The 10660-nt window shown below is 51.8% G+C and overlaps 1 protein-coding gene and 1 long non-coding RNA gene across 2 annotated transcripts; both read right to left on the minus strand.

Moving 5' to 3' along the window:
• Positions 1–4320: 4320 nt before the first annotated feature.
• On the minus strand, positions 4321–6040 carry LOC141930247 (uncharacterized). Its single transcript, XR_012625250.1, has 3 exons — positions 5381–6040; positions 5039–5157; positions 4321–4455 (listed from the first exon to the last, which is right to left on the minus strand). It is a non-coding gene; the product is annotated as an uncharacterized LOC141930247 (long non-coding RNA).
• Positions 6041–8069: 2029 nt separating this feature from the next.
• Positions 8070–10570, minus strand: LOC141930246 (ubinuclein-1-like). The gene is made up of 4 exons (XM_074840844.1): positions 10260–10570; positions 9287–9373; positions 8995–9090; positions 8070–8713 (listed from the first exon to the last, which is right to left on the minus strand). The coding sequence occupies exons 1-4, from the start codon at positions 10503–10505 to the stop codon at positions 8495–8497; spliced, it is 648 nt and encodes a 215-aa protein (XP_074696945.1). The 5' UTR covers positions 10506–10570; the 3' UTR covers positions 8070–8494.
• Positions 10571–10660: the final 90 nt, after the last annotated feature.

Below are 10660 nucleotides of genomic sequence, written 5' to 3' on the forward strand. Positions count from 1 at the left end.
AACGGAGCCCTGACGGCAGGCCCGAGCCACGTGACAACGGCGGGCCAATCCCCGCTGCCGGGGCCACTCCGTCCCGACAGCCCTCGCGCGGCGGCGGGGTGGGGGGCAAGATGGCGGCAGCGGCTCAGCTGGCGCTGAGGGGGGTCGGACCCTGTAGGGGCGCGGCGTGGTGGGCGCTGAGGCCCCGTGCCCGGCTCCGCCGTCCCTGCGAGGAGGACCCGGGAGCGGTGTTAACCCCGGTGGTTGAAGGGCGGCAGCGGCTGCCGTTCCGAGGCTCTCAGAGCACTTACAGAGCAGCGCTGGTGGAGCCTCGTAGAAATCAACTATACGAACAGCGCTGCCTCTGGGAAGCTGCGTTCATCCCGCCCCTCTTGGGCCCAGGGGTGTTTAAATAAGCTCAGATTTATTCCGTAGAATTAAATACAACTTCAGGAATGTAGGTAAGGAAAAGGGGTGACAGAGTAGTGAAAGGGCTGAAACCAGTGAATTTCTGATTAAGACTAAAATGTGATGCATGAAAGGTCCCTGGGAAACAAACAAGCAGAAGACTCAGCTGTTTTCCCTAGGCCTCTGTCTGTCTAGACAAAAGTAAAACGCTCCCTATATAACTCACTGATGGCAGACTCAAAGCCCTCGGTAGGCACTTGAGCAAACTAAGATGAGGGGAACTCGAACAAAAGGACACAGAGATACATTCTGGGGAGGATAATCTTGCTGATTTAGGAGGGAGAAACCTGGACTTTACTTCACAGCACACGCTCCGGAAAGAGCATCAACTAGCAAATGCTGTGAAGAAGACTACATACTTCCTCCCTCGACCACCAAAGACCCTCACCCTATTTTCTCTATGCATGCCCAGATTATGTAAATGAATTCTGGGAACTCATTATCATAAGACACCCCCCTTTCTAGGAAATCTAATGAATAGATACGATTTATGTGTATGCAAACTGATGTCCCTTACTAATTCTTGGGAGCCCTTATGGTGGAGAATCCCCAGGGTGACCCCAGCGCTGCTGATAAAGAATAACTGCTTAAAGGTTCTGTTGGATTCTGACGGTTGAGTGAAATTTTCATTTCAGTAGGAAAGTGTTGGAAGTTGTGTATAAGGCAGTAAGCTGGGAACTCCAGGGCCCTGTGCTGGAAGACCATGACTGGGGGCGGATGCTGAACTCCCAGACCACCCTGAACTTGTTTGGGACTGGCTGTTCCAGCTGGGTGCACATAAGGCTGTGGGGCCCAATGGAATCCGTCCCAGGGTACCAAAAGAGCTGGCTGATGTCACTATGGGACCACTCTCTGTTATTTTTCAGCAGTCTCAGGAGTCTGGAGAGGTCCCAGTTGACTGGAAGGTGACAAATGTCCCAATTTTCAGGCAGGGTAAGGAGGAAGACCCTGCTAATTACAGGCCCGTCAGTCTCACTTCAGTGCCTGGTAAACTCACATAGAAGGTTGTTCTGGGAGTTAGTGAGAAACATTTGAGAGACAATGCTGTCATTGGTCATAGCCAGCATGGGTTGATGAGGGGAAAGTCCTGCTTAACCAACTTCTTTTAGTTTTATGACCAAGTTACCCATCTAGCTGACAAAGGGAAGCTGGTAGATGTGGTGGGTTTGGATTTAGCAAAACTTTTGATGGTGTCTCTTGCAGTATCCTGGACAAACCAGCACACAGCTAGACAAGTGTTGCATTTAAGGTGATGAATTAAATTGGTAAGGGATGAATCCCCTTGCGTTCTAGCCGGTCCTCAGAGATTAGAGGGGCTAGGGGTGGCTGGACTTATCTCTTAATAGCTGTGCCAATTAGGGCCGTAACTATAGATCTGACCCAGAGGCACGAACAGCCCGTGTGCTGTAGGTCTGGTTGCGTTCAAAAGAACCCGTCAGATTCACAAATAGTATGGTTTATTTTTATGCAACATCTACCAGTTCTTTGACATTGCGTATGATGAATGCACAAACTGCAGGTTGGCTTTATACAACTACACACAAAAGAAAAATGATTGCAATCACACACACACTTAGTTCCCAGGTAATCACTCAGCGTAGCCGAGGGCTCAAATCTTACCAAAAGGCGTCCCTTCTGGGGAAGGGTGAGAGCACAAACCTGGCGATCTCTCCCTCCGATTTGGTGTTCAATTATCGTCCCTCTGAGTCAGACACAAGCTCGGGGTAGTATTTATCTTAGTATGTATGTGTGAGTGGGTGGGACTGTGGTCAAGCCATTATCTTTTGAGTAACGACAAAGCACATGCCTTGGTGCGAGGGGTGTGCTGGTTTTTGTGGCAAAAAGAGGGAGAATGAGAAACAAGGCCGGCTGGCTACTGCAAAAATCCTTGAGATAAGAGAAAGAATGGGACCACACGGCCTACACCTTACTCCGCATTATTCCTTGGCGCCATGGCAAACACAAATCACTGGATCTCCATCCCGTCCTGTGTTTGTTCTGGGCATCCTGTGTCAAGGAAATGTGTGTTTTACAGATTTTTTACTCTTTTGCTTTTCCCACACTTCCAACATGAAGGAAGTTGGACTTGATGATCCTTCTGGGTCCCTTCCAACTTGAGATGGTCTGAGATGCCATCTTCACTTGGAGATTTGTGGTTTGGGAAGGAAAGGCACAGAGTCACGGGGCTCGGCAGGGAATAAATGCACGTGGAGCAAAAAGCTTCACCAGAGCCTGTGCAGGTCTGTAATAGGAGCAGGGGAATGGCAGCGGCTGGAGATCTGTGTTCCCAGTGACTGTGCTGGGGGGAAACCCAGGGAGAGGACAGGGGAAACGCCCTTTCCCATCCTGGCGATTTCAACCCTCTTCCCCTTGCCAGTACCCTTCGCACTTGGCCGATGGCACCAGCTCAGCCCTAAATCACCTGCAAACGCGCCCCGGAGGAGAGGGCAGAGGCCGGGGAAAGCCCCACGAGCGGAAGCCACCGGCTGAGCGCAGGCCCCGCGGGAAGGAGTCAGGGCAGGGGCTGGAATGGCGCTGGCGTCTGGTCCTGCAGGAGCGGCAGAGCCCGTGTGGTTGTGCTGCCGGGCTGCCGCGAGGCGTGGGGCTGTGGCATCGGTCTGGCCCCGCTGCAGTTCCATCCCAGCCAGACTGGGGGCTCCGTGGGAAGCGCAAGAACCCCCCACCAGGCAGAGGCAAGGTGATCTCCACTGCCTTTAGCTCCTCTAGATCTGACACACGAGTGGTGCATTTCAAACATCCCCTCCGGCCCGGCAGCTGTGCTAGCGTGGCTATTTTTGGCAAGCACCTTCAGATTCCTGCTCTCAAGGGCCACAACAAGAACAAAAGACAGTTTCTACTTTTATTATCACAGTTTAATACAGTCTTTGATAGGGAGAAGCAGCAGGAGCCAACACGCAAAGCAATTAAAGTCACTGGGGACTCGAGAAAGGTCACCGACACCTCAACTCATGGCAGTAACTGCTCTTTCACAACAGCGACCCAGGTGCAGCTCGAGGAGCCCGTTTCCCTACACGCTGCTGCTCGATCGGGCCCCACAGTGTGATGAGTTCATGGCAGACACCAAACCAACACACAACAGTCAAGAGGAGGGCGCTGGTCTTGGATTTTGTCTTTTGAGGAGTCAGGTCAGTTCCCTGACTAGAGTCTGGGGCGCCCTGAAACCAGGAGGCCACCTGAAATCCTGTCTCTGCTGCCGGTCTGCAGAGAGGAGGGATCCTGCAGGAAGGCTTTGAGAGCAACTCAGGAGATGAAGCTCAGACCTTTGGCTGCAGTTTACCTGTTTCAGAGCTGGGACCTCTGCAAGTCTGCAGGTTTTTCAGTGCGTCTATGAAACAACAAAGGTAACCTTCCTCCTGCTCGCTTCACACCTTGGTCTTCTACTTTGCCGGTGTTTTCTCCGGCAGTGCTGCTGCAGCCAGACTCCAAGTCCAGCCAGAGCAGCGCTGCTCCCCGCTCCCACCCCCTGCCCGCAGGCCGCTGCGCCTGCCCTTGCCCTTACCTACGCACTTGCAGTTTTTGAAGGGACTCCCAGGTCTGGCGGCCTTTTTGGCCTCAATCCCATTTCCCATTCCGGCTGTTTCATTCTCAACCCCCTAAGCAAGCACCTGTGCCTGCTGCTGCCCTTCCAGCCATCTTGCCCTCTGCCACTGCCCTGCCTGCGTGCCCTGGGTAGGAAAGTCCCCAGCTGTCCCCATCCTTGCCCATCAGGCTGCAGAACATGTGGTGGTACAGAAGCTTCTTGTCCTGTCCTAAGAATCCTGGACATTTCTGTGTGCCCATAAGTGACTCTGCCCACGTACCATGTCTGTGCCATAGACTGGGGGGGCACCTTGATCTCCCAGAAGTGCTGCCCGTCTGCCAGCTCTTTGTTCCCCCGGGTGGCAGCGGTGCCGCAGCTGTACTCCATGGGGAAGGTCACCTTGCAGCTGTCGTAGGGCAGCAGGGCGGCCGTCAGCTTATTCAGGTCATCCCACACCCAGTCAAAACCTGTTCAGGAAGCACAGAGGGGACAGAGATGGGCAAAGGCCCTCAGGGTGCAATCCCCAAGCCAAAGCACAGGCAGACATTTGTTTTGAAAAGGACCTGTGGGGGACTCATTTAATTTTTTTTACTGTTTAAGAGGGTAAATCCTATTGTTTGAGCTCAGAACTACTCTGCAGCGTCCCACTGGGAACAGCTCGGTGCTCTGAATCCAAAACTGCCAGCATTAAACAGTTCCCATTTTGGCTAACATGAGCCACAGAGGTGCTGTGGTAATCTCCATCCTTGGAGATTTCCAAAACTCCACAGGACAAGGCCCTGAGCGCTCTGATCTAACTTCGAAGCTAGCCATTCTTGGAGCAGGGGTAGGACTAGTGACCTTCCGAGGTCCCTCAGGACAAGGAATCCTTGGAGTACAACTCGATTCCTGTTCACCTGGCCTGCATCCAGCTTTTGGCTGTCCCTCTCGGCACAGACCCTTCTCAGCACTTCCTCAGAGATAGGCTCTGCCTCACGAGAGCAGCCTACAGGTCACAGGGAGCCTGCTGAGAAGAGCTACAGATGCACAATGAGCAAACGAGGAGCTTACTTGGCAAACTTGGCCTGAGTATGGGCTTGGAATTCCTCCTGGTACTTGGCCAACTGCTCTGGCATGGCCCTTCCAATGGCTTCCTTCAGCTTCTGCAGAGGTTCCTTCAATCGGCCACCCTGGAGCAACCACAGAACAGACTCAGGTTCCACACGGCCTGTTCCAGCTGAGACACCCCAGTCTGGCAGGTCAGACCTTGCCAGTGCCGAAGCTGCACCACCAGATGTGCTGCCTGAACCAGGCTGAGCAGAGGACACCACCACGTCACGCAGACAACAACTGTGCTCTGCAGCTCAGGGGTTACGGACACACGAGACAGGGCTCTGCTGCCAACTCACTCACCTGCTCGTAGAGATAAAGCTTACGGGCACGCTTGACCAGAGTGTCCTTACTGCACGGGAAGAAAGCAGCCAGGTGGGCATACACCCCTGAGCGGATCTGGCTGTTCAGCTCCCGCGTCTGCAGCTCTATGCTGAAGAACAAGACAAACACAGCGTTGACCAGGGACTGGGCAGGGGATCTCTAAGCAACATAAATGTGACTCTGAGGCAACCTGGGGGGCTGGAGGCAGGGAGAGAGGGACAAAGTACAAGCCAAACTACATGACGGCTCCTTAGATTGTAGAATCAACAGACTCAAGCCCTTTATCCCAAGCTATGCCTTTTAATCTAGCTTCAGAGCATCTGGAAAAGGAACAGAAGGATGTCAGCAGTCTCCTTTATTCTGCAGTTCTTCCTGGCAGCTGAAGTGCAGGGGGCTGGCAGCCTCCGGGAGGGACGGCGGCTGCTTGAACTCCTGCTCCAAGCCCATCCCCATCAGATCGCTCCCATCCTCCACATCAGGAAAGGGGCTCCCTCTGGGGATTCACTGAGGAGCCGCTCCAGCTCTAGGTCCGTTAACGAGTCCACAGCCGTCGCTGCCTGAAGCAGATCGTTATCGCTGGCATGGCCGAAGAGCGAGAGCAAAGGTTCAGGCATCCTCTCCGCCTCCTCGGGGCTGCCAGTTCTGCCGGCGAAGGAGTCGCCACTTTCTGCTCCTCATCTTTTTCCTTCTGAGCATCCTTCTCCTTCTGAAACTTCTTCAGCATCTCCTTGACACTAAGAGCACCAGAGTACTTCTTCTTACTTGCATTTAACACCATAAAACTGTAAACAAAGTACAGAGGAGGAAAGTGAATTACATACAAGATGAAGGGGAAGAGAGGAGGATACCTTCATCCCAGTTCACTTCAGCCATATGCACCAATCCCCTGGGAAGCCTGAGCCCCTTAACCAATTACACCAGGGAAAATACTCTATGGTCTCTTCAGGTTTTAAGGTCCCACTGCTTGTTCAGCTTGGAGAAGAGGAGGCTGAGGGGTGACCTCGTCACTGAGGGGTGACCTCATTGCAGTCTACACCCTCCTCAAAGCAGAGCACCCAAGCAGGAGGCGCTGATCTCCTTTCTCTGGTAACCAGAGATCGGACACAAGGAAATGGAAGGAAAATGTGTCAGGGGAAGTGCAGATTGGACATTAGGAAAAGGTTCTTCACCGAGAGGGTAGTTGGTGACTGGAACAGGCTCCCCGGGGAAGTGGTTACAGCACCAAGGCTGTCAGAGTTCAGGGGATGCTCTTTAGTCATATGGTTTAGTTTTAGGTTGTCCTGCAAGGAGCAGGGAGTTGCCTCGATGATCCTCATGGGTCCCTTCCAACTTGAGCTATTCTATGATTCTATCATCCTAAGGTCATACCTGAGAGTTAAGGATAAGACTGAAGTCCTGACACTTCACTTGGTATCAGAGGCCCTAAACGACACAAGGCATTTTCGTTCAGTTATATCTCTTTTTAGTAACTTATCTACCAGCTGTTCACTTACCCAACTTTAAAGTTTCAGTTCCTATTCTGTAATCCTCTAGGCTTTCTGAATGCATTTGTCCCAGGACTCCTACCTCAGATTTAGTAACTGTTGCATGTGAAACAACAGCTGGGGAATGTTGCAAAGTTGGATGTTTAATGGAACTGCCCTCAAGCAGATTCTGCTGGAGCAGAGGAAACTACACCCATCGATTGGAAACCAGGGAGACTTGAGGATACACCACACTGCTGTGCTGCACACTTTTCTGCCTCTCAACTTGACTGCACAATGGATTTGTGCCACGGCTTCCGTTTTTAAGGTCTAGAGTGTAGCTGCCCTCCACAGAGCAACCGTCTCTCCGTCCCTGGCCCCCTACTCTCAGGATCCCAAGGGAAAGCTCTTTGCTGCTGTGCAACGTGAAACGGAGGGGAAGCAGAAAGGCTCCTGCAACCACTCACATGAGGGAGAGGGCTGCCACAGTGCAAGACTCATGCTGATGTATGAGTCCTTCCTCACTGCCGAGCGGTGACGGAGATTAAACCATCTCCACCGAGCTATGCTCTTATTTAGCTACGTGTGTTATTCCAGTAAGGAAGGCTGGGAAATGCACTGACAACTACTGCAGAGCAACCAAAGAAAGAGAGAGTTAGCGTGACAGCAGCTTGAAGCTTTTTGCCTGTTAAAGCCAGGAGAGCAAATTCCTTTTCCTTCTCTTCAGGCTCTCCAGTCTCTGTTCCTACCATCAGTGCCTGAACAGAGCTCCAAGGAACACCAACTCTGCAGCTGGCTGTGCCCCTCTTTGCTCTTGCTGCGGGGCTCTGCTCCTTCCCTGATCGTCAGCTGCCTTTTTTCTCCCACTTTGGCAGCAGCGGGGTTTTACCTGCTGCTGTTGATGCAGCACGCACTCAAGCCACCTCACACTGCAACAGCTACTACTGCAGCATAATAAATGCCACCTGCAACCCTGAAGCAAGATGTCGAGCAGCAACCATCCCCTCCTCCTCCTCCTTACCCAGCTTTTGGAAACTTGGACTTTTTGGATTTCTTTTCCTTGTCGTAAGAATCATCTTTCTTCTTCTTCTTTTCACCTCCATCTTCCAATTTCCGCTTCTGAAGAGGGTTAAAAGCAAGTCACAATCAAAGCCTCTCCTGCAACACTACCTGCAACCCCAGAGCCACTTTGGGGCCTCTCCCAAGAAGTGGAGAACAGCTCCTTCCCCACCGCACATTCACCCAAGCCCCAGACATCTCTCACTGTGCTTCTGGCACACACTGTCTTCAACATTTCACAGCACACCCGGCTTTTACGCTAGAGACAATCCCACCAATAAAGGGGAAGGGATGCCAAGTGCTCCTGCTGCTTCCCCTTCCAGCTGCCTCGTGTCGGCGTTATGAAAACAGGGCTCTCTTCCACAGACGTGCCCACCAAAGAGAAGCGCTCGTTCCTCCATCCCCATAATGCCAAGAGACTTTTCAGGGTGACAAGCGGCTGCTGCCACCTCTCCTCTAGGAACCAGGCAGCCCCACCAGAGCCATCCATGGCAGACATGCTGCGTTTTACTATCAAGTACAGGGGCAGAATGGGATTTCAAGTGCTCATCCCTATTCTGTCCACACCAGTTCACAGATCTCGCTCTGCTTCGAATGTCAACACACTTTTCGTGCAACAAACCCTCCAAGATCTAACAGAGGAAAGAAGAGAAAGCGGGCTGCTGACCTTGGGACACTTCTTCTTTTTCTCTTTAACATAGTCATCTTTGTACCGAAATTCCAGGATTCCTGAGTTGATGTAAAACCCTCCATACTTTGTAGTCACAGAAGCTGGAACCAAGGCATCGTACTGGAAATAACAGAGAACAATCTGTTGGCACCGTAAGCTTTGTTCCTTTGTTCCGTAGCTGAGCCGCTTGGAGAATGCAGCGGGTTTGTGCTCCCCCAAGAACAGCCAGGGCTGTGGACACCTGCTAACCAGCCACCTCCTGCCACACGCTTGCCCCAGGACCTCTCGATCCCCAGCCCCGCACACTCCTGGCCTGCACCCAGTGCAGGGTCTCCCCCGGCGCCAGCTCAGCCCCCGCAGGCAGCTGCCTTTACCCACCCTCACACCCGCCCCGTACTCACAGCTTCAGAGTTATCGATGAAGGAGTCAGATTCGTCGTAGCCGTACCCCATCTCGATCAAGTCCCGAAAGCGTTCCTTTCTACATCTCTTGCCACCCTAAGCAGAAAAAGATTGACAGGGTACCATGGGGACAGCCCCGACACAGGACACTGACATTGGCTCCAGTACAGAAAAGGGTATGAGATCATTTTTGCTTCTAGCAGCAGCAGAACCAAACCAGCATTAAGTGGTTGAGAGCTGAACAGCATTGCCCATTCTAAGGCATAACATAATATCAAGAAGAAAAACATACACATTTTTCTTCAGCCTTCGGAGCAAGAGCCTCCTCTTCACACCTTTCCTTTGCGTCATCATTAAAGGGATCAGCAGGGTCTTTCTTCTGTACAAATAAGAGAGACAAAACCATCAGAATCAATCCTGTCACGCTGCCACCAAAACTCCATACATTAAACCCCTCACAACTAGAGCATTCAAGCAGAAGCTCAGACAAATCCACCTTTAGTACAGTACTCAGAGTGTCTCTAGGCGTTGGGTGCTCTCTCAGCTACTTCTGTACCTGTCTCTGCTTCTCTCAACTCTCAAAAAAGAAAAAAAAAAACCCAAGCAGCATGAACCATCAACCGACAGCTAAGCAGTTCGGAAGAGCAACAGTACAAACAAGTAGAATCCAGTCAGCTTTCTTTTCACAGAACCCCCATAACACAACGTTCAGATGCTACAGAAGTTTGCGTGCCCTCTTATCCTGAGAAATGGCTTTCAACAAGCCAACACAATTGTCAGGCAACACCTAAAAGCACCACAGCCACCACACAGAAAGAGATGCCAAGCACTAAGGTGGAAGTAGAGCAGGGTCCCAAGAAAAGATACAGCCACATGCTGGAGAAACATCTCTTGCTTTGACGCTCTTTGGAAGACAGCTCCTCATAGCTGCGAGCAAGCCAGGTACCAAAACTCACTTTACATCAAGCAATTGCAAACTAAACAAGCATTACGCCCCGCACTCTGCCACCAACACATCACCCTTCCAACGGGAAATTCCAGCCAAGGCAAAGGAGTGAGACAGCATGGCCTGACCACAAGAACCCCTGCCTGGATGGCGGCTCTCCTGCCTGCGCGATGCCTGACCACCCTCCTGCCACCTCTCAGCACCTCACAGCTAACACACAACCAACTCTCAACGCAGCATGAAAACAGCAATACTGAAAAAAAGCCTTTGAGATCTTCAGATACGACCTAGGCTCCCCACAGGCCATGAGGACGCTTACCTTGTCTCCTGAAGAACCGCCTTCTGGTTTCTCTTGACAACTTGCCAGAAGATCTGGGTAGTAAAATTCTGGACAGTGTTTGTCATCGGGCTCAAAGAGACTAACTGTTATTCGAACAGTTTTTGCAGCCTGTTCAGAGTCCTGGGGCTCATCTCCATCATCCTTCACGGAACTCACAAAGCTGCTGCTGCTCAGTGGACCGTGGAGAGTGGTGAACGAAACTCTGTGGGGCTCTGTCATGGCCATGGCCAAGTCTCACCAGTCTGTCCCAGCTACTGGGGATAACTGGGGACGTTGGCAGTAGAAGGAGTAGAACTCAAATTTAATTCTGAAGTTTTGTTGAGAAATGACAAAGGCTTGTGCTGCTAGCGCTTGCTGCAATCATTAAAGAGAAAGAAAGA

The sequence above is a fragment of the Strix aluco genome, chromosome 15, assembly GCF_031877795.1.
Source record: "Strix aluco isolate bStrAlu1 chromosome 15, bStrAlu1.hap1, whole genome shotgun sequence".
Classification (NCBI taxonomy): Eukaryota; Metazoa; Chordata; class Aves; order Strigiformes; family Strigidae; genus Strix; species Strix aluco.

Excerpts from the sequence above, each read along its gene's own strand:
- LOC141930246 (XM_074840844.1), bottom strand. The coding sequence starts at position 10,505 with ATGGCCATGACAGAGCCCCACAGAGTTTCGTTCACCACTCTCCACGGT. Across the intron at positions 9,374-10,259 it reads GCGGTTCTTCAGGAGACAAG|AAGAAAGACCCTGCTGATCC; the intron begins GTAAGCGTCCTC and ends TTATTTGTACAG. Across the intron at positions 9,091-9,286 it reads CGAAGGCTGAAGAAAAATGT|GGTGGCAAGAGATGTAGAAA; the intron begins GTATGTTTTTCT and ends TTTTCTGCTTAG.